This window comes from Zygotorulaspora mrakii, chromosome 3 (genome assembly GCF_013402915.1).
Source record: "Zygotorulaspora mrakii chromosome 3, complete sequence".
In the NCBI taxonomy this organism is placed as follows: domain Eukaryota; kingdom Fungi; phylum Ascomycota; class Saccharomycetes; order Saccharomycetales; family Saccharomycetaceae; genus Zygotorulaspora; species Zygotorulaspora mrakii.
Window position 1 is genome coordinate 1,167,754 of NC_050721.1, and position 21,638 is coordinate 1,189,391.

General features: G+C 39.1%; 8 protein-coding genes and 1 non-coding gene across 9 annotated transcripts; 6 read left to right on the forward strand and 3 right to left on the reverse strand.

The window, feature by feature from the left end:
- Positions 1-830: 830 nt before the first annotated feature.
- On the forward strand, positions 831-8,588 carry FMP27 (Fmp27p; the record flags this gene model as incomplete). The annotated part of the gene is made up of 1 exon (XM_037288075.1): positions 831-8,588. One exon carries the CDS (start codon positions 831-833, stop codon positions 8,586-8,588), a length of 7,758 nt encoding a protein of 2,585 aa, XP_037143970.1.
- A 287-nt stretch (positions 8,589-8,875) lies between these two features.
- Positions 8,876-13,015, forward strand: MMS1 (Mms1p; the record flags this gene model as incomplete). Its single annotated transcript, XM_037288076.1, has 1 exon — positions 8,876-13,015. One exon carries the CDS (start codon positions 8,876-8,878, stop codon positions 13,013-13,015), a length of 4,140 nt encoding a protein of 1,379 aa, XP_037143971.1.
- Positions 13,016-13,437: 422 nt separating this feature from the next.
- RHO1 (Rho family GTPase RHO1) lies at positions 13,438-14,070 on the forward strand (the record flags this gene model as incomplete). Its single annotated transcript, XM_037288077.1, has 1 exon — positions 13,438-14,070. The coding sequence occupies one exon, from the start codon at positions 13,438-13,440 to the stop codon at positions 14,068-14,070; it is 633 nt and encodes a 210-aa protein (XP_037143972.1).
- Positions 14,071-14,389: 319 nt separating this feature from the next.
- On the reverse strand, positions 14,390-14,737 carry MRP2 (mitochondrial 37S ribosomal protein uS14m; the record flags this gene model as incomplete). The annotated part of the gene is made up of 1 exon (XM_037288078.1): positions 14,390-14,737. The coding sequence occupies one exon, from the start codon at positions 14,735-14,737 to the stop codon at positions 14,390-14,392; it is 348 nt and encodes a 115-aa protein (XP_037143973.1).
- Positions 14,738-14,968: 231 nt separating this feature from the next.
- Positions 14,969-15,787, reverse strand: MET16 (phosphoadenylyl-sulfate reductase (thioredoxin); the record flags this gene model as incomplete). The annotated part of the gene is made up of 1 exon (XM_037288079.1): positions 14,969-15,787. The coding sequence occupies one exon, from the start codon at positions 15,785-15,787 to the stop codon at positions 14,969-14,971; it is 819 nt and encodes a 272-aa protein (XP_037143974.1).
- A 415-nt stretch (positions 15,788-16,202) lies between these two features.
- Positions 16,203-16,640, forward strand: NUT2 (mediator complex subunit NUT2; the record flags this gene model as incomplete). Its single annotated transcript, XM_037288080.1, has 1 exon — positions 16,203-16,640. The coding sequence occupies one exon, from the start codon at positions 16,203-16,205 to the stop codon at positions 16,638-16,640; it is 438 nt and encodes a 145-aa protein (XP_037143975.1).
- A 197-nt stretch (positions 16,641-16,837) lies between these two features.
- Positions 16,838-18,394, forward strand: JIP5 (Jip5p; the record flags this gene model as incomplete). Its single annotated transcript, XM_037288081.1, has 1 exon — positions 16,838-18,394. One exon carries the CDS (start codon positions 16,838-16,840, stop codon positions 18,392-18,394), a length of 1,557 nt encoding a protein of 518 aa, XP_037143976.1.
- Positions 18,395-18,500: 106 nt separating this feature from the next.
- Positions 18,501-18,574, reverse strand: HG535_0Ctrna3I. Its single transcript has one exon. It is a non-coding gene; the product is annotated as a tRNA-Ile (tRNA).
- Positions 18,575-19,037: 463 nt separating this feature from the next.
- Positions 19,038-21,287, forward strand: HG535_0C06040 (uncharacterized protein; the record flags this gene model as incomplete). The annotated part of the gene is made up of 1 exon (XM_037288082.1): positions 19,038-21,287. The coding sequence occupies one exon, from the start codon at positions 19,038-19,040 to the stop codon at positions 21,285-21,287; it is 2,250 nt and encodes a 749-aa protein (XP_037143977.1).
- Between the last annotated feature and the right edge of the window lie 351 nt (positions 21,288-21,638).

The window sequence follows — 21,638 nt, forward strand, 5'->3', positions numbered from 1 at the left end:
GCTTTCTGGAATCAATACTCTCGTGTATTCTGCTGCATTTCCTTTTGTCATTGCAGAAAAATTTTTCACTCATCGCCTGTCTGAGCTAAAACAGAGGCCCTTACCGTCAAAATCGATATTTTGCTGGAAGAAAAAAAGAGCTGACGAACTCCTAGTCACGTGAGTATCACGTGCTCATGGTACAACTTTGAACGCACCCACTTGCCATACGAGCGTCCCCAGCTCGATTGATCAGCTCAAGATTTTGCACTAAAGCTTCTGCATTCTATCCCGTCTAAATAGCTAGATCAACATATTAGGTCTAAATCGTGACCACGTAAGAGTGAAGCGAGCTCGCTGGGAATCGGCCGTCCCTTCATATCCAGAGGCCCTTTAGTCTCATGCAAAATTCCCTCGCAATTGTGTCAACGGTAGAATTAAACTTTTCACCTGTCTTGTTCATGATTATGCGTGGCATTCTCCATTCCTTTGAGCTCGGAGAAATAAGGAAAAACTATTAATCCGGTATTTCCATAATCCCTTAAAAGGGAATTACCCTGCATAGAAGGTTTTTTGCCCAGAAGCACCTTTTCGGATTTCTGCAAGAATTGAAAAACCAAATGGCAATAGAAGGCAAATTAATAGAATATACAGATTTTGATTTGCCAATTCGATCCAATTGAAGGTACTTTTCGACTTGTTAGTAAAGTCGCATTCAGATAGGTGGTCTCTTTATTGTTATATATAACTCTTTTGCGGCTGATTAAGGTTGAGAATGGACCAGTATTGTGTCTCAAAAACATATTAGTAAGACTTAGTAGAGAATAAGAGTTACAGTTAACGAAGTCAGAATGATGGGAATTTTGGAACACAGTTTGCTAAGGAGCATTTTTCTGTACTGCGTTGTTCCCTGGTTCGTGTTGAGATTGACGCTTTATGTGCTTTTCGGCGTTTCCATCAGCTACATCAATCCCCTCAGACTCAGAATCGTCGGTATCAAGTTCAGAGACGTGGTGGAAATAGAGTATTTGCAGGCGTCGGTATTTGAGAAAAAGATAATATGTGGTGGACTGCGTCTTCCACTGGCAAAAGTTGCTGAGAAAGAGGCGGATAAATCGGCGAGAACGAGCGGCGGAGGCTTCAAGATGCCCCCGATGGTCGCGGACCACTTCAATTTAGTCGTGTGGCTACTCTCCAATCTAAGTATAAGGTTCGAACGTTTGGACTACGCCCAGTCGCAATTATCGTTTAGAATTCTCAACTTCAATTTTTTGCGGAATAGTGATGAGGAGAATACTTTCACGTTGAGCATCTTCATGTCCCGATTCATGTGGCAAGAAGATGTTGTTTGCGAAGATGCTTTATATATCATCAAGACAAAAATTAATCGCGAAAACCTGAAAAATGGAGGGAGGCTTATCGGCTCAACTTTATTGGATTTCAAAGTTGGCGATTTTAATATTCCTCAAAAGATTTTTACCAATCGCAAAGGAACGGAGGGAAAGACGGAATCTCCGCAACGTGAGATCAAGGAGACGGATAGCATTGGTGATGTCAACTATAACATGGCGTGTGGGTTAGAATCGATTCAAATGCTCTCCGACAAAATTAGGAACGCGCTGGAACCAATCGATGAGGTTTCGATATCGATTGACAAACTCATTGTAAAGAATGTTCCGATCACCACACATCCAGATCTAAAAGGTTTAAACCAGTACCTATCATTCAATGTAAGCGCTGCCAATTTTTCCTTGAATGCATTCAGGTATGAAGAGCAGATGCCTTGCTTCAAAATTAACTACCTAGAAGGTGACTCTCCAATTAGATTCAATATGAATTTATCAGGATTTAATGTTTCAATGAATATGATTGAGTGTTGTAAAGCCCAAAGTCTACGAATTTTGAAAATATTGGAAGTTCCAAATATATCGTTTTTTGGATCCACAAATTTACTCACACAAGAATTTGATTTTTGCAGTAGCCAAGACTTACAAAATGCTGTTTGTAATTTAAAGGGACATGTATCATCACCAAATTTAGATATAGATGTTGATCATTTGTCATTTCTCAAATGCTTTAGAAAAAACATTGAAGTTTTCACGGGTGCTTTAAAAACACAAGAGGAACGTAGTGGTGATTCATCTTCTACAAAAGGCTGTAGTGTTCTGAGATATATCCAAACTATTGTTCCATTGATGGGTTTCAAATTTACCATTGAAGATATCAAGGTTGTAGTCAGTGACAAAGACGAGTTCATTGTTCATAAGCTTTCTGCGCTCATGCTAGACTACAAAACGAACAGATATATTGGTCAAGACTTCCAGAAGAAGGACACTGTATTCTATGAGGTGGATTTCATTCTAGAGGTGCTGAGTTTGAGCTCACAGCACATAAATAAGAAAATGAACTACAAGCGAAGAATTATATTATTGGACAGCATTCGGATACACAACGACATAAAACTGGTACCAGATGTTTTACTCTCTACGCAAGTTGATGTTGATACCCTGGAACTAAATTTATCAGATTTACCTACTATGTTAATGATCAACAAAGTTTACAGAAAGGTGGACTCTCGTATGCTTAATGTCGAAGAAACATTCTTTATGCATTATTATGAAAAATTCTCGGCAAAACTACGCGATGCTGAATATCAATGTGCTAGTATAGGAAATTGTTTGAGACCGAAAAAAGAATTGCCCAGCGATTTCTTATTTAAAGAACTACCTTCTTCATTGGATTATTTGAAAATTGATGTTAGAGACGTCATGATCACCTTAGGCGCAAGATCTCTATTCATGCCGCCCTGTATCTTCTCTGACATTGAATCTCAGAGTGCAGATGATTTCGTAAATGAAGAGTTGAGAAAATATTATCATAAAACTGATAAAATACAGGTAGTGCTTTTTGGTAATAAAACGCAGTGGCATAATAGAATAGAGACCGGAAGAACCACGATGACAAAATCTGCACAGCTATCATGCCATCAGCATCAAGATGTTGAGCTTGATGATATATCCACGAGTGACGCTACGGAAGTGAATCACACTTGGAATTTTAATGTCCTAGTGAATAACATGTCCTCCTCTGTAATAACCGAGACAATAGATAATAAAGATGAATTATCTACAAGGAAGGTTTCCAAACTGAGTGTTTTATCATTAAAGGTCTTCCCGGATTCTGATTCATTCGAGGGAAGAGACGCTAAAAACATAGTTGTACAAATTGATAACAAAAGATTGAAATCTGTTCTTTCTTTAGGTAATCTTTTCATTATCATATCAGGAATTCACACTTTGAAGCAAGTGTTCACTCTTGATGTGTGCTCTCACAAGAGACAATCCTTGGCAAAGAAGCACTTCCTTGCAGTCTCTCTCAAAAGGCGAAGAGGATTTTTTAAGTCCGTTCAGTGGGATGAATTGAAATCATTGGTACGCCTTAACTTCTCTTCTGAAGTGATAACTCAAATTTTGGTACTTCCCAGTGGGCTACCAACACGTCTGGATATTGTATCCACTTTTATCTCGATAAAGAATCTCAACGAAGTCTGTCTTTCAGGGCAAAATTTCAGGGTCAGTGTGGAATCACCGATGCGTAAAAACTTTTGGGTTCGTATGATCATTATATTGAAGTATGCCGTGAATATAAATATACGAGAACTCAAGAATCAAGTGAACAGCTCTTTTGAAAATTTTGAAGCACTTGATTCAGCAATTTCTTTGGAAAACGAGTCATGGCATTTTAATATACCCCATGATTTCGAAATGTACAAAATTTTTGATAATATACCCACTATCTTTAAGTCTCTTAAGCAAATGATACATTCGTTCAATGATCCTTCGAAAAAATTAATTATCAATCCATCGCCCGTCAAAACACCTACTTTCCCTAAAATAGGACTCAAATCAAAAAGATTTGTATTTAGCATTGACGATGACCCGTTCGAAGCCGATTTAAACATGATATTCCAGATTGGTTTGCAGGAACAGAGATCAAGACTCGATAAATTGAAAGAGATGGATAACCTTACAGCAGCAGAACTTCTTAAGACAAATGGTAGTAAGCTTAACAAGAGTAGATCTGCGGAAGAGATAAAAAAATGCGATTTTCTCGCAACAATCAACGCTGTGAAAGGCAAGTTTAGATTGCCACGAAGAAGGACTAACCTTCAGAAGGACATGCCACTTTCCGATGGCAAACAAGATTCTAATTTACCAAACAGTTCAGAGCCAATGGAAAGTTTTGTAAACGCAGATACCGAAGCTGCATACCAACGACTGCTTGAAAATTTTTCGACATCATGGATAAGTAGAGTCCAGCAGTATAGGTATAAGGAAAAGAAGGTTTTTGAAAAAAACTTTAACTTTTTGTGGGGTAATATTGACTTTTCAAGACTGCCGCCTGACATCAACCAAAGGGTTCTTCCTCTGAACACAAACCCGTTTTTGACAAACTTGGTTATTGAAGGTATAAACATAAAGCTTTTTCATCCATCCTGTGGAATCGATAGAATTCCTGATTTTATCAGCAAAATAGGAAAAAATGTTCCTAAAAATTTTGAGTACTCAATTATGATTCCAATGTATGTGGATGCAAAGTTTAAAGAAATAAGGTTACACCTGAGAGATTACCCCCTGCCGCTACTATATATTCCATCATTAACACATGCTCAAAATCAAGCTGAACCAGACATTCATTTTCATGGTGATTTGATAATTTCTGAGGATATGATTCAATCTGAAAAAGAAATCAGGCATATATTTGTACCTTTAGTCCCATCCGCACTTGAGAATAGCGATACATACTATTCGTTGCAAGTACCTAGAACTATAACAAGTCTTAAGTTCTATACGAATGTCCAACTAGACATTAATTCAAGAGATCCTACGCAGGTGACTTGGGGAGGCGGTTATCAGCCAGCAATTCAACAGACTATGCAGTGTTTAGATTACTTTTCGAAGCCACCCTTGGATCCTTCACCTAAGATTGGTTTCTGGGACAAAATAAGATACCTGTTCCATGCACGCCTTCGCGTATCCTGGAAAAATTGCGGAAGGTTTGAAATTTCTTTAAAAGGGGGAAAAAGCCCTTATAAGATTGGAGCGGGGTCTGCTGGATTCATCGTTGGGTTTTCCGGTAACGTGGAATTAAATTGCAATGAAAACGATGATCCACATAAGCTCATGTCATGTACTGCGGAGAAAGTGCACTTCAGTATTCCAAATTACTTTGCAAAGCCACTTCTCGTCTGGTCACAGCCGAGCGATCAGAAAGTGTTCATACCAGGTCAAAACGATGCCAACCTCGAACAATACACGTCCTTTTATTACCTTCTAGACTTTGAAGATTCGAGGAAACAAAATGCAGATATAGAACGCATGCGCTCACATTACATTGAAAAGACCGGAATAAAACTTAGTGGTGGCGTTACATTGAATGTCGGAATGGTATTCGAACGTCTTGTACCAGGAAAAAGAGAACGTGTTCTTTCATCCGCCCCACATTATGACGTGCGCTTATGCAACCCGATTTCTTTGAAAGATAAGGAAAAACATGATTCTTATGCGGGCTTCCGTAGTGAGTTTATTCACTTAGCTTTCAGTATATTGTCAAGCTCAGATAGTGCCTACAATGCTATGCAGTTGAGTCCTGCAGGGCTACGCTCCTTCAAGGATTGGTGGAAATCGTTCGCAGGAACTTTCCCAGTAAGACGAGGAAATCTATTTGGAGACCAGAGCATCAGCCCTAAATTTGGAGAGCATTTATTCACAATTTCTTATTTCGCTGATGTCTCGCCTCTGTTTATTACTTATATCACTCATAGCATTGATGCGCATGCATTGAAAAAAGGTAGTTTTGAAAGTGCTGATTTCGCTGGGCTTAAATCAAAGGCTTCTCAGTTTGTAATGGATTTGCATCAAAGAAAGGAAGTCTTACTTGAGTACCAAGAAGAACTAGAGAAGACAAAAAGGGTCATGAGACTCAAATTTCTGGAGGCCCAAATTTCTGTTTTTGGAATCGATTTAAGAACAGTTGACGCAACGTTAAATCGCCTTAGATATCAAGAGGAAAAATCAGAATCAAAGTTCGATATTTTCGACAATGATATGTCATGGTTTGATATTACTGATTTCAAAGAAACCAATTACCTGGATGTTAATAATTATATTCCCACCATTGCTATCAAGCCTTTGTTACATTCACCCCAATTCATCTACATCAAACGTGCATCTTATGGAGATAAGTTTCAAGTGGATCCAAAAGACTACAAACGTATTGAGCCTTTTCAAAACAAGTTATCACACAAATGCGTAATCGGCAAACCGATAGCTCTCCCATTTGAAGAGCTGAACAAAAGGTCTGAAATATTGAATGAGTTCAAAACAAAAACGGAAACTGCCTTGAAAAAGTCTGGAGAACGTGTGAAACAGATTGAGCTGGAAAAGGCGCTCAAGATAACCTCTTGTGCTATAGAAAACATCGAGAATCTAGTGAAGGATATGAAAACTTTAGAGAAGAAAAGATTCGATAAGTCTGATGAGAGTATGTTCAACTATCCAATTATGAACGTCATGTACGATACAGCACAGCAGAACTTGAAATTCGAAAATCGCTACTATATTTGTAATATGCTTTTGAAATGGAATGAAAAAAGTAGAGATGTGATATACAAGTTTTTGCATAACTTTAATTTATCAAATGATTTAATGGATTTGTCGGCCCAGAAGTGCATGCACTTCTTCAATAACATTGTGCATCAAAGGGTAACTGGTAATGAAGGGCAGAGAGATGGTAATAATAATCCGTGTATGCAAAATCGATTGGATAACTTATTGAACAACGCAAACGATGAAGATGTGAATAATATACTTTTGGATATTTTTGAGAAGAACATTATGGATCTTGGTTTCGAGCTAGATCATGCTGTTCAATTAAAACACATTGTTCATTTTATAACCCCACAAATACAATTGATAACTGAACAGGACCCGGACTCTTGCATCATTGTGACCGCACCAAGTATTAAGTTGAAAACATTATCATTTTGTAACAATGACCGCGAGTGCGACTATAATGAGGATGCGTTCATGAAGCGGACCGGTATTCATCTCACAAACGCCAACTTATTCCGTTTCCACAAGGACGACTACAAGGATTATTTAGAGGTTTTCTTTGACGTCAGCTCCTATGGACAAAATCGACAGCATGAGTGGCCTCCTTGGTTAGGTATGGAGCTTTGTTTTGAGCCGGATAATCTTTCGTCTGAGGCCTTGATAAAAGATTTCTCTTCTGTCTTGTTCTATGAAAGAATATCCCAATTTTCAAGAGTTTACAAAATAATTGAGGGCAAGCTTCAAAATAGCGTCACTGGTTATCTGCCTAAAATCATTCTATCATCAGATTCAAGAAGTTATTTGAGTATATACAATATTGTCACCAATTTGTTGATATTTATTACGCCTGAGGATGCAGAATTGCAAAAGCGGATCGAGAGGCTCACAATCGGACTGGATACCGAAGATACCGCAAAAATGGAGAGCACTATAACTGAACTTCATAGCAGCCTCAAGAGACTGCAAAGAGTTGATGAACAGTTTTCGTTCAAGCGACAGATTTTGGATGACGCTGACGCGCTAGATCTAGCAAATATAAGGAATGAGATAGCCAATCATCTTCTGAGGCTTTACATATTCATGAAAGTCTTCAGTTCGAACAAGTCATGGGCTGATAACGCTGATCATTCATTGATGTGGAATTTCTATTTGAGGGAAATCATAATGCACATGCTTAACGATAAAGGCCAACCTTTTGTCGATGTCGCAATTGCCAAGCTTCATTTTGAAAGGTCTGAAACTTCAACAGGTTTCAATAGCAATTTCCTGACAGTACATATGGCACAAGCATTCGATTTACAAAGAGAAGCTGTATACCAGGATATACTTGGCCCATTTTTTGGGAAACGATCAAAGGAAGAAACACATGAGGAAAAGCTATTGGTATCCATTAAATGGACAATGGAAAAACCGATTGGAGGTATCAAAGTGGTAAAATATGTCGAAACAGACTTGGCTGATCTGAATTTATGTCTGGAGGAGCATTCAATACGTAAAATTTTGACGTGGTTTCTCCCAGATGAAATCAGCCCTCAAGAAACCGAGGATGACGGAAGCCAAGACGATAGCCGTTCGATATCGGATTTTGATCCTGAGCGCATCGATGCATATATGAATTTGTCTCTAGAAGATGGTTCTGATGTCCAAGAAATGATCCAAAGATCCACTGACTATGTTATCATTGAGAATTTAGTTTTGAACAAATTTCGTGTCTGTACTAGTTTCAAAGGTACTGGTGCTTTGAGGTTGATCAATGTAACAAATTTCATATTTTCATTTCCAAAATTAGTATACGAGAATCAAACAGTCCGTATTATCGATCTACTACTCGAACTCAAAAAGATTATAATAAAGGATATGATAAAGCATACTCCAAAGTTTATTGGTGCCAAGGTTCGCAACCATCCGGTGCAGAAGAAACCGACGCCATCATCACCGTTAAAGCAGCTTACGCGCTATGATTCTTACATGGAAACGCGAGAGCTCAAGGAGTAGAAAGCTCCAATGTTTATTCCTGGTATATATTCTTTTTTAATAGAAATTTAAATAATGGACAGTCTCACATCAGAAATAGAAGTGAGAGGATGATGCCCAAGTGTCAAACTCCTTTGTTTATGTTTAGTTACTGAACTGACTCATAGGAAGTAAAATGCCGAAAAAATGTACAAAAAGTAGAAAGCCTGATGAGAAGGAAAAAACAGAAATCACCTAAAACTTCAATGAAGGACGAGTGAATAAAGCGTGCTCACTTTATCTGAATTGAGCGCCCACCAAATCTCTTCATGAGCACCATCAAGAGGGATGAGCAAGTTGAAATTACGGCATATGCTGCTTTGTTGAAAGGAGATCATCTTTCATTGTTTGATTCAATAGATAGGCCCTTCTTAATATTTGGGAAAAATGCGAAAGAGCAAACTGAGAGATTCTTAGAGTGCATTCAAGATACCAGGAAGGTAATACTCCGAAGAAATAATGAAAGACTAAGTTTTTTTTATAAACGCACCATTTATGGGAAATATCCCAAGAGATGCTATGCATTCAAAACGCCAAAGGATGTTTCCAAATCCTCAGAATTAATACGTATACTATTTCTTTCTATGCCAAATCTTAAGGAAAAGTCTTATGCTCCAAAGAACAGATTTGAGGAGATTTTTAACACTGCAAAAGATCCTGAGACATTGGACGATTCGGATATGGGCAGTCTTTTGGATGACGATGACCATGGTGGAAGTGAAGTTGAGCTCTTCACAAAGAATAATCCATACGTAGAGATGAAAAATACTTACTTGCTGTCAACTAATGACTCGTTGTACTTGGTAGGCGAACCTGTGCCAACGAAAATATCTGATGGCATTGCAGATTGTGAAGTATTTGATACACTGCCAGGGACTGCTAAAAGTTTTGTTTTGATAGCCACTAACACTGGTTATTTAAAAATGATATACATGAAGGACAATACCGAGGAACCGTGTTGTATTCAGTCAAGTCTTTTAGGTCGAGAGGGTACATGGCATATTGTTAAGCATGCCACTGCCAATCAATTTGTGGCAGTAAACATGATAACGGGGGTCTGCAAGTTTTTCAAATTCGAACAATTTTCTCGTTTTCAGCTTATTAATAACTTGACTATTGACAATGCATCTATATTGGATTGCATTTTCCTACCTAATAAAATCAAGTCACACTTTTTACTCTTTATAGCTGCCTTGCGATGTCACAGGCTAGTTTATTTCTGTATCGAATGGGATTTCGAGGCATCCGCGAGCAAATGGGTTCATCATTTACCTTATTTCAGTGACGAAAAACCCGAACGATCTATACCAATAGGTGACCGCAAATGTTTTGTTTTCTTTCATGACGAAATCCATCTGGTTTGTGCAGATCAGATAATGTCTGGTGAGACTAATTTCAAAAAGTTTCACTTTAACGCCTTGAAAGATGTCTTATCTTTCTTTGACGCCCCGATTCTACTCAAGAAACTCCAGGGAATTAATGAAAGACAGTTTGCGGAGTTCACTGATTGCACAGTATTGGCTTCCAAGAGTGGCAATATTGTGATATGTTTAACAAATGATGCTAATGAAATAAGATTATATTCCTTAACAAGGTTCAAAGGTCTGAAAAGCATTTGCGCGGCTGTCGGCCAGGCGCAAAGAGTTGAAGAATATAATATAGCTATTGTTAGTTTCTCGAGGACACTTGAATTGACAATCGATATTACAGATATAGACTTACTCGATGAAAAATCAAATATTCCCTCACTGCATCGTATCATTATGAAACATACCATGGATAGTTCAACAGAAGAGGCTTCCGAGCTGTTAGTGCTTTCCCCTCCAAAAATGACTAGTAGGTTTGCTACTGAGCTCTGGACAGTGTCCCCTGTTGCATTGACACATTTACAACGCCAGTTTCCAGTGAGAAAGCTTAACGCCATTTGCACACTGTCAGAATTTGAGTTATTTAACCATCTTGAGATAGTAGATTTGAGCAAGTTAGGGAGCACAGTTGGGACTAAACTGCTCGATGAACGTGATGAGAACAATGAGAGAAAGTACTTTATTTTTGGTTCAGACAAATTACTTACTTCTCAAGCTTATATTTTAGATACCACAGATGGAAATCCTAAAATAGTGGAACTCGATGATCTGTTCTGCGGCAAAAATGAGCTTACATTAGCAGTTTTTTTCCCTCAGCAGGACGCTATGGTTCAGGTAACGGAAAGCACTGTCTATCTCGAAAGCCACCTTTCTGACTCCGACGTTCTGCCTACACAATTTTCTCCGGGATGGAAGATTGAAGGTGTTTCGTATCTTCTCAATAAAGTCATCATATGGAGTATCTCAGAGAAAAGAGTCTCGTATATTGATGATATTCAAAGCTTGGTTGATGGAAATTCTTTTAAGAAAAGCGCTCTTATTGAAGAGCAGATGCTAAATTTATCATTAGACACAGAGTTTCTCTTCATCGATTTAGAAGGCTGTCACTTATTAGTGACAGCAAATAAAGGACTCCTGGGCTATGCTTGGAAGGATATTGTTTCCGACGAGAGGAAAACATCGAAGCCCAAAATTGTATATCCCAAGAAATGTAGGTGCTTGAAGTGGTTCGCTCCGGAGCTTTGCTTTGTAACAAATGACCATGAATTTATCATTTTTAACATGTCGATAAACGCAGGGAAAACATTAGAGATGTGCTATGGAAAGAAGGATATAAGAATCAAAGGCATAGACTCATGCAATGGACTAGTATTCTCAACGCAGGAAATTACTTTATTTTCTATACGACGATCAAATAATAGTGTTGACTGTTATGATTTGAAATTGCCTTATCAAAGCAGAGTCAACCCAATTTTGGATGTCCATGTTGATGCAAATGCACAAATAGTTTTTGTGCTCTACAGCACTGGTTTGAGAGTGTTTGACATGTCCTACCTTTCATGGAACTACTCTAGTTATCTTTTGAGAGCAACCAAACAAAGCAATAAAAAATCAATTTTCATAAAGAAGCTTAATCGGCTGCTCGTTATAAACTTCTGCAACAGAGAATGGGATTGCTTGAAATTATCTGATGGTAAGATATTGGCACTAAATCCCATGGTTCTAGCAGATTCGATAGCTAACCCACTTCTTGATGTCGTTGAAATTCCAAACTCATCTAAATATGTCTCTTTGGTTATCATCTTCAAGCATACTCTAAAGTTGGTTAACTTAATACCATATCATGGTAAGATTGTAATTAAAGAAAAATGCAAACAAGATTTTCATGAGCATTTTTTGTTTCCTCATGTTGAAGTAAATGAAAATGGTGAGTGCTATATTTTACAAATTCCAAAAGAGATGGATGGCAGCGAAAACATTAAAAAGGCCAAGATTTGCTGCTATGAACTAAGGAACTGCGAGGAGCTCCATTTGGTCACTAGCATATACTTGAGAGTGCCGTCAGATGACTCAATAAAGGAGTTTAGATTAGTAGGGCGCGATCATATACTGATCAGATCTTCTTTGTATGCGAAGGCTTTCCTTCTTAACAATATCTCTTCATCAGAACACAACGCCAGAGTGCTTCCGATCAATAATCCCCCAAATTTAAATATATTCAAAATGGCTCCTCTGGACAATGAAACTTTTGTTATAGTATATCGCTGTCAAGAACGACCAGATCACATCTCAGAACTGCATTTTTTTCACAAGGATGATATTTCTTTCACAAATCATATGCTTTCATTTCCTGCAGATGGAAGTGTTAATTTGTTTGAGGAATCCATCAAAATTGCCAACGAGGAAGAGGAAAACCTCGCCAGCACCGATGAAGAAATTGATGGTCATCCTTCACCAGCAGCTGAACTGAATGAGCGTCCATCAGAAAACGGTTCAGAAAACGAGACTGGAGGTGAGTCAGGAAATGAATACATGCAAGAATTAGAAGTAAATGATATACCCAGCTCTCAGGCCTCAACACTTTCTTTTAGTGGCAATGAACTGGATATTGAAATGGACGAAGTGGATGAAATTGACGCTTTTGGGGTCGAGCCTCGGGAGGTAAGCCAAAATATCCCCGAAGAACAACATCAGATGAATTCGCCGCAGTCATTTCCTTCCGCTTTCGATGGAGAACAACGTAGGGTGAATAATTTTCAGTTCGAATCAGAAGACGATGAACTAGAGGAAAGCACAAGATGCACTTCATTGCGAAGACCCTACAAAAAAATCAAACTCGACAAATCAGTCATGGATGTCAAGTACGACCCTGCAGCTCGGTTACTATATGTGCTGACTACTGGCGGCTCAGTGCTAGTTTTCGCCGGTACATCCGAAACTGCTGCAGATAATAACGAGAGGCATAACAATTCGGGCTACAGGATCTCGACACATGAATTGAACAAGACCCAGGCCAACATGGACTTGCGCACCTTCGCATAACAGCACGAATATGTAATACATCTACTTCATCATGCTGCTTCTCTAAATAGTTTCCTATATATTACCGAATAGAATCTCATTTTTCATATCATTTTTGTGCATTTTTATTTTTAAATTCGTCTTTCGGTTTTTGACAACAAAAAAACAAGATCAAATCGGCAATCCTTGTTTCACGAAGTTAAAGAAAGAATTATTCTCTAAATTTCGATTCAAGAGTCATCAGAAGATCAATATAGGTTCCACTTTCAGTGTTTAGGGCTCAAGTATTGTTTTTCTAGTGAGATTAGAGAATTTTGCAATCCTTTAATTACAGAGTTTTCTATCTATAGAACGGAGACGATACAAGATTGTTTTAGTTTTTTTGTTTGTTTATTCTTAGTGTGCTTTTTTGGTATTTTCTCATTTAAATATTTACGTTCAAGATGTCTCAACAGCTTGGCAATAGTATCAGAAGGAAGTTGGTCATCGTTGGTGATGGTGCGTGTGGTAAAACATGTTTGTTAATTGTATTCTCAAAGGGCCAATTCCCTGAAGTTTATGTACCAACCGTTTTTGAAAATTACGTTGCAGACGTTGAAGTTGACGGTCGTCGTGTTGAGCTAGCATTATGGGATACTGCTGGCCAAGAAGATTATGATAGATTGAGGCCTTTGTCTTATCCTGATTCAAATGTTGTCTTGATTTGTTTCTCGATTGATCTACCGGATTCGCTAGAAAATGTTCAAGAAAAGTGGATTGCTGAAGTGTTGCACTTCTGTCAAGGTGTACCAATTATTCTGGTTGGTTGTAAAGTCGATTTAAGAAACGACGGACAAACTATTGAAGCATTGAGAGCTGAAGGTCAACAACCTGTCACATCATCTGAAGGCCAATCCGTTGCTGATCAAATTGGTGCTAGTGGCTACTATGAGTGTTCTGCAAAGACAGGCTACGGTGTAAGAGAAGTTTTTGAAGCGGCAACAAGAGCCTCATTGATGGGTAAATCAAAAAACAATGGAAAATCAAAAAAGAATAGCTCCGAAAAGAAGAAGAAGAGAAAGTGTGTTCTGTTATAAGTTAAGGTTATTTCTACCAATTTATTTCAAATGCAAGTAATTTTTTAAGTTAAAGGAGTATAAGTCTCCGGCTTCAAAAGCTTTATCTCATGGAATCGATTTTCAATCAACTCCTCTTTTACTTTCTTCTTTTCTTCTAGTAGTCGTTTTATCAAATTAATCATCCTTTTTTACCTTTCAAAGCTCCTTGTGTCAGTTTTGTTACAATATATAAAATTTTCGAATAAGTATACGCAAATTTCATTTATATACATGAAGTTTATTCCCAATTGCACTACACTGCACTACATACGTGCGACTTATTCAAAAGCTTTCCAGATCACCATATACCCTTCTTGACTCCTGGTAATTCACCGCTTCTTGCCTTTTCTCTGAATTGCGTTCTGCAAAGTCTGAAATCTCCCAGAATAAATCTTGAATGTCCTGTCTCCACGCATCTGTTCTTGATCTGGGTCGCTCTGGTATAGTTTGGCATGGCCGTGAGCTTTAATTGTGCCTCTAAACGTGCTCGTGGCGGTAATGTGATGTTTCTTGCTATGAACTTTAGCGCTCTCGTCATTACTTCATTTTCTGCAAATTGTTGTCTCTTGAAATTATCTCTAATGACCCTAGAATTCAAAAAACCCGGGGGTAACTTGGTTTTAATTGGAAATCTAAAGTTTCCCATCACTATTATATTGCACAAATGTATTCAAACAGCTCCGCAAGCACTCGATCCAACTAGTCCTTCCCGAAACTAATAGACTCTTTGCCGTTCTTTTGTTTCCAGAAGCGTTAGAACAGCTTAAACAGTGAAAAAAAAAAATCATATAATACGTGGCAAGTAGCTTGGCATTAAAATAAATACTATGCAATGCAATAAATACAACACTAAGAGAAAACAGCGGCATTAGATTGATCACTTTGGAGTGGACGCAGTATTTTTGAGATATTCGGCAAACTTGCTCGATTCGTGGATGCCGCATTCAGTCTTTGCCTTTCCTTTCCACCTGCCAGATCTCTCATCTTCACCTTCCTTCACAGGTTGCGTTGAGTGGTAGTCTCCCACCGACCTATAACCATGATTGAGAAGTTCATTGTACGGAACGTCGTACTCGTCAATGTAACTTTTGACCTGATTGAAGTCCCAGTTAGCCAATGGGTTTATTTTGATGATATGGTTCAGATCGTCAACCTCAACAAAACTTAGATTGGAACGTGCGGCACCCTGAGATTTTCTGCGTCCAGTGAGCACGGCAGTGCATCGAAGGGTAACATATGCCCTGTGTGCAGGCTCCACTTTCACGAGGAAATCGTACTTTTCCTCGTCTTTCTCCCAGAGGAAGTCACCATTCTTGTCGGAAAACTCCCTCTCGGAGGAACAACCTTCAGGCTTGAAAACAGACACAGACTGGCCATGTGGCTTGTAGTATTTGTCCTCGACACTTGACAGCAGTTCTAAAGTTTGAGGAAAGTGATGCAGTGTATCTATAAAAATTAGCGGAATCATCTTGGTTTCGTTCAGTTCACCTGACAATTTCGAGATCATATCGATTGTTGCGAGTCCTGTAAGACCAAATGCAGTGGTTTGGTATAGATGGGGGAAAGTTGTGACCGCCCATCTCAAAATTTCTTGGGGGCTTGATAACTTAGAGAGAAAGACGTTCCAGTGAGCCAACTGCTCTTCTGTAACGGTGATTCCGTTATTTAACTCATACACCTTACCAAATTTCGTCATTGCTTGCACTCTAAGCTCGAATTTTCCGATCTAATGTTTCATTGAATTTTGCAAAACTGTGCCATCGCTCAGCCCATCGTATTTATGTGTTGAATATTCAAAGCGTATAAGAAGATTCCTCCTTGTTTAGTCAAATTCTTCCAACAGAGCCACATTAGAACTCTGAAGAGAATCCACGTGACATTACGTTACAACATCAACTTCAATGAAGCTCCCGGATGCTATATCTAAGCTGAATTGAAGTTGATGTAGATTAGAGGGACTGTTTGTTTAAGTAATCGATCCACCGCTTTATGTTTTGTCAATCTTCTTACTTGCGTCCGGCATCAGTTAAAGGCTCTCTAAGCGCTTGATCAAATAAACATCGAGTTTGAACAGCACTGACGGGAAAAAAAAGAATACTGTAAACAAGGCCATGGATTTGGAGGGTATTCAGCAAGAATTGGCAAGTGCTGATCAGCAGGTGGCTGCCATAATCGAGTCATTTATTGAACTGGGCGTGTCTGTTTATGATTTCCCCGGAACGAGTGAGGCCACCCAGGGCATGATCACAAATTTGAAAAGAAATGTTGACAGACTATCGAAACTGAACCAGAAGAGCAACGATCCGGAGTCACAGCTGAACAATGTCAATGTGCCTATCGAGGTCGTGCAATACATCGAAGACGGCCGAAATCCGGATATCTATACCAGAGAGTTTGTGGAGGCGATTCGGCGCTCCAATCAGTATCAGAGGGCAAAGATGCAGGGTTTGAAGCAGCTGCGGGACTCGCTAGCGGAAAAGATTGCAGAAGAGTTCCCAGATCTTGAACCAAGTGTTCAAAATATCGTCAAGAGGACATCCTCACAGTAGTAGGATCCGTCAAATGAATTAACTTCATCACTATTGACGTGGTGTAGAACAAAATTTTTCATAATCTGTCCTGGGATGAGCATACTAAAGAGCTATAGCTGTTGGAACAAGCGGAGGGCAGTTGGATAGTAAGTGAGCCTCGGTACCCTACGTTGGAGTTGGATTGAGGATTTGAGAAGCTATCCGTGTGATAAAATATGGCAAAAAAGTTCAGTAAAAAATCCAAGAAAATTAGGGCCGTAGAGGAGCTAATGAGCCAGAGTTTGCCAATTCTGGAGGTAAAGTATGTTGACCCGTTGTTTCAAATGAGATTACACCCAACCAAACCCCTCTTCTACAGTGGGTTGGGTAATGGGTATATTTACTGTCATTCGTACAAGCCGGAGGAATTGCAGAGAATTGTGGACGTCAACAAACGTAAGTACGAACAGTCGGACTACAAGGGTGATGTGAAAGTTTGGACATGTCAAGAAGTCGGCGGTAGCAACAGTAATGACAAAGAGGACGCGCCTGTCAAGGTTGTATGGAAAACTAAAAGGCACAAGGGAAGCGTAAGAAGTCTGTGTTTGGATAATGACGGGTCATTTATCTACTCAATTGGTACGGATAATGTTCTCAAGAAGGCTGTCGCAGATACTGGGAGTGTAGTGAAGAAAATATCGTTGAAGGACCAAACATCAAGCTTTTTTACCAAAATGATCAAATCGCCGACTCATCCGTGCCTCATCTTGGGTGACGAAAACGGAAATGTGATCGTGATGAATAGCGAAACGTTAAGGGTCACGAATAAGGTTGTCAAAATTCATAATTCTGATGCGATCAATGAAATTTTCCAATTTTCGAAACGTTCAGTACACAAGTATATCTCATTAGGTCAAACAACTTTAGCATATTGGGATTGTAGAGAATCAAATGAAAGTGATTTCGATATTAAAGATGATGACGAAGACACGAAAAGAAAAGTTTTGTTAAGTGACGATCAGGAAGACGAATTACTCTGCGGTACATTCGTTGATCCCGAAGTTGCTGATACCGTTGTTTGTGGCATGGGAGAAGGTATATTGACGGTATGGAAACCAAAGAAGAACGATTTGGAAGATCAGGTCAACAGAATTAAGATATGCAAAGAAGAAAGTATTGACTGCATAGTGCCGACCTTGCAAGATGATAATTGTGTATGGTGTGGTTGTTCCAATGGCAAGATCTACAAAGTTAATGTGAAAAGTGGTCGTATAGTAGAAATCAGAAAGCACAGCAGCCTTGATGAAGTTGCGTTTTTAGATTTGGATTTCGAATACAGAATTGTATCCGGCGGCATGGATAAGCTCCTTCTTTGGGAGGCGCAGGATGAAGAAGCGCATGATTCGGATTTCAAGGACAGTGATTCCAGCGTAAGCAAAGATAGCGATGGCGATCAATCTGAAGACTACAACGACGAATCCGATGTCTGGGAAGGCTTTGAGGATATTAAGAGTGATGTCATTGTTGATAGTGATATTGATAGTGATGTTGATAGTGACGCAGCGTCTGATTCTGATACTGAAAAATCCATCGGGCTCTCAAGAGAAGAGATTTTGGCTGAATTGAGTAAAGATCTTTCCGGTGAAGACGAACCAAATGTCGAGACGCCGACGAAGAGAGCTCATGTGGAGACCAATAAAGATTCAAACAAACGCAAAGATAAAAAGAGAAAATTGCCCGTCAAAAAGGCGATAAATAATTCACACGGAATTACAAAGTTTGATGACCTCTAGATAAAATATAGCATTCAAATCAATAAATAAAAAGTATATTCTTATTCCTGATGAACGGTTACTACCTAAGAATATCTGAAGCCGAAATGTGCTTTAATGAAAAAAATGGTCTCTAGCGGGATCGAACCGCTGATCCCCGCGTTATTAGCACGGTGCCTTAACCAACTGGGCCAAGAGACCTTGATTTCTTACGAATACCCAATGAGAAGGGACCATACTTTAAAAAAAGGACATGTATGCATTTCTTTTTTGGTCTATTTCAGCAGTGAAATGGAAAATTGTTGAAGTATAAACCGATATTGTAAGATATATGAAAGTGTTGAAATATAAATCGAGATTGTAAGATATATTAAAGAGATGACTTATAAGAATCAGAAAGAGACAATTGGTCTGTAAAACAAAATAAACGAAGTCAGATGAAACCCCAACAGCCGATAACCTATCTACCTCGTCGGGTGGTAATGACCCCATCCAAACTGGAACCACAGATACAACTGAAGTCATACCAGAGTATATCCCCGAGGGCAACAATGATGTTCTAGGACCAGACATCCATGATGATCCACCGGAACATACCAATGATGATCCTCCTGAACATACCAGTGACGAGATCGCTGATAATATCGAGGAACATGGTTCAAACATGATCAATGAAGATCCCCGAATCAATCTTCAAAGCGCAAACCATGCTGTCACCTATGATAATACAGAAGGTGACGATCAGCCCACGCAGAATGAACCAACGTCAAACCCCATAAATGATCCAGCAAACGATCACCCATCGTCCGCCATCATTGACAGCACTAAGACACCGGATCCAATTCCCGATACCGTCTCAAGAAGAACCATCAATAATGATATTGACCCAAGCAGTGCAATTGCATCCACAGTCGGAATACAGGCATCTGCTTACGATGATGTTGCTCCTACTACGGAAGACGAGCGCACCACATCATCGACCTCCACAGCAGAACTCGATCCACTTCCCAGCGAGGAAGAGCCCCCCGCACCAGAGAGTACTACTGGAGCAACTCCCGATAGCGAAACACCTGAGTCTATCTCCAATGTGGGTGGTAACGATCAGTCTCCAGAAGTTAATGCTAAAAGTTTAGAAGAAAGAAAGAATAGAATTTTTCAGTACCGTAATGGCGACATCCCGAGGGTAAAGCCACCAAGTACAAAAAGAAAAAGTAATTTAGCTCTAGGTGAAATTGAAGATAGGACTCAACGCAAGAGACCAAAGCGTCATATACTTTATGTCAACGCAGTACACTCGAATCCAACTCCTCATGTTAAACCCTCCTTAAGTTACTATGAGGCAATTGTCAATAATGATGATAAAAATGATGCAAAAGGATACAACGAAGCCTACATGAAGGAATATGACCAATTGATCAAAATGAAGACCTGGGATCCTAACAAACCTATAAATGAAAAGACGATCCCTAGACAACAAATAATAAACTCCATGTTTATTTTCAACACTAAGAGAGATGGAAGGAAGAAATGCAGATTCGTTGCAAGAGGTGACCAGCAGAAGGCTGGAACTTACAAAGAAGACCTCAAAGCAAACACGGTACATCATTACGCCCTGATGACCAGTCTCAACATAGCACTAGACAAGAAAATGTTTATCACCCAATTAGACATATCCTCAGCGTACCTATACGCTGAATTGGAAGAAGATCTGTACATCAGAGCACCTCCACACATGAAGCTCAAAGGAAAAGCATTCAAGTTGAACAAGTCACTATATGGACTTAAGCAGAGCGGAGCGAACTGGTACAAGATGATTGGCAGTTACTTAACCAACTCTTGCAACATGACAGAATTAACCGGTTGGCCATGCGTGTTCAAAGATGAAAATGAATGTTTTGTATGCCTCTTTGTAGACGACATGATCGTCCTGTCTAAAGATATCAAGGCAGCAAACAAACTGGTCAAAACTCTAAAGAAAAAGTTCGAGACCAAAGTGATCCACGATGGGAAATTAGACGAAAACAACATGGCCACATACGATATTCTAGGACTGGAAATAGAATATACGTTCGGAAAGAAAATGACAATAGGAATGGAAAACTCCTTAACCGAAAAGCTTCCACATTTAGGTTTTGATATCGAAAAGGATAACAAGAAGTTTCTTGTGCCAGGCACACCAGGTGAACATATCCACAAAGATAATCTGGTCGTTGAAGAAGACGACTACAAAGAAAAGGTTAAGCAAATGCAGAAGGCTATAGGATTGCTATCATATGTGGGATACAAATATAGATTCGATATTCTATATTACGTGAACATCCTAGCTCAGCATACACTATACCCCTCAGAGCAAGTGGAGAAACTCACCAAACAGCTGTTGAACTTCGTGTGGCAGTCAAAACACAAAAAGCTGATTTGGCATGCCAACAAGCATACCAAGACAAATAGGATTACCGCTATCACTGACGCATCGTTTGCGAATGAAGAAGGATTCCGATCACAATTGGGCCATTACTACTGCCTAAATGGAAAAGTCATCGGTGGGAGATCATCTAGCGAAAAACTGCGTGTCATATCATCTACCGAAGCAGAAATATATGCGGTAAGCGAATCAGTCCCAATGTTACAAGGATTAGCATGCCTAGTAAAACAAATTGATCCATCATCATCACTTAGATCGAAGATACTAACTGACTCAAAACCTACTATATCAATAGTAGAGGACCAAAGTGAAGATTCAAGAGCGTTCAGAAATCGTTTCTTCGGGACACGAGCTTTCAGGTTAAGAGATGAAGCTAGACGCAACGATCTGAAGTTCGAATACATAAAGACAGAAGATAACTATGCGGACATATTGACCAAGCCTACATCAATAGCCATATTCAAGAAGCTTACTCATTCATGGGTGAAATAGCATTATTGAACCATGGGTGGTATGTTGAAATATAAATCGAGATTGTAAGATATATTAAAGAGATGACTTATAAGAATCAGAAAGAGACAATTGGTCTGTAAAACAAAATAAACGAAGTCAGATGAAACCCTAACAGAATGTCAATCGATAATGGAAAGATATCGGATGATAATCTATCACGAGACGTTTACAACTCAGGAGTCTGACTACGAAGGAGTCTATGGCATGGAACATGAAATAACAGTTGTACTGTGAATTCTATGGGACTAGAAATGGTGTGATGACGATGAAAATTCTTCACTCGTCGTCCTCTCTTATGGCTCAATAGGTGCGAAATATTAGGTATAAATA